The following is a 489-nucleotide window of genomic DNA, read 5'->3' on the forward strand; positions in this document are numbered from 1 at the left end:
CTCAATCTTGACGGTGAAGCAGGTGGCGCCGTTGAGGCAGTACCAGTCGGCGTAGGCGGGGGGGCAGGCGAAGGTTTGGAATGTTATGTTGGGCCGCATGGTGGGGGACGGCGGCCGCGGCTTGGGTGTGGACCTCGACGAACACCCCTCTGTGGGCACGAGAAGGGGGGAGGGGTTAGAGGGTGGTGATAATGGTCGTATTGGTGATGAGGGTGATAGTGGCGGGGGTGGTGATGGTGGTGGTATGATTAATGTTTTTGGCGTTTTTTAGCTGAATATTCAGTTTCATGTGATTTTTTTCAAGTTGTTATTCGATCTCGTGTGATATGTTTGTTTATTTTGTGTGTGTTTTATTTCAGTGCAGTGGATTTAGGTGTTTTGATAGTGCAGTGATGTGTTTGTATTTGTGTTTGTGTGTGTGTTTGTGTGAGGGAGTGATTTGAAGTTGAGGTGCTATATATATTGGCATAATTATTACCATCACTACTA

General features: G+C 47.4%; 1 protein-coding gene across 1 annotated transcript in view; it reads right to left on the reverse strand.

Annotated features, from left to right (window-relative positions):
* LOC126995073 (protein spitz-like) overlaps positions 1-149 on the reverse strand; it is a gene marked incomplete at its 5' end in the record, with an annotated part of 17600 nt that extends 17451 nt beyond the window's left edge. Inside the window, one exon of the mRNA XM_050854362.1 lies at positions 1-149. This exon is cut by the window's left edge and continues 23 nt beyond it. Within this exon, the coding sequence (XP_050710319.1) occupies positions 1-149 (149 nt within the window).
* Between the last annotated feature and the right edge of the window lie 340 nt (positions 150-489).

The sequence above is a fragment of the Eriocheir sinensis genome, unplaced genomic scaffold (assembly GCF_024679095.1).
Source record: "Eriocheir sinensis breed Jianghai 21 unplaced genomic scaffold, ASM2467909v1 Scaffold977, whole genome shotgun sequence".
Lineage (NCBI taxonomy): Eukaryota > Metazoa > Arthropoda > Malacostraca > Decapoda > Varunidae > Eriocheir > Eriocheir sinensis.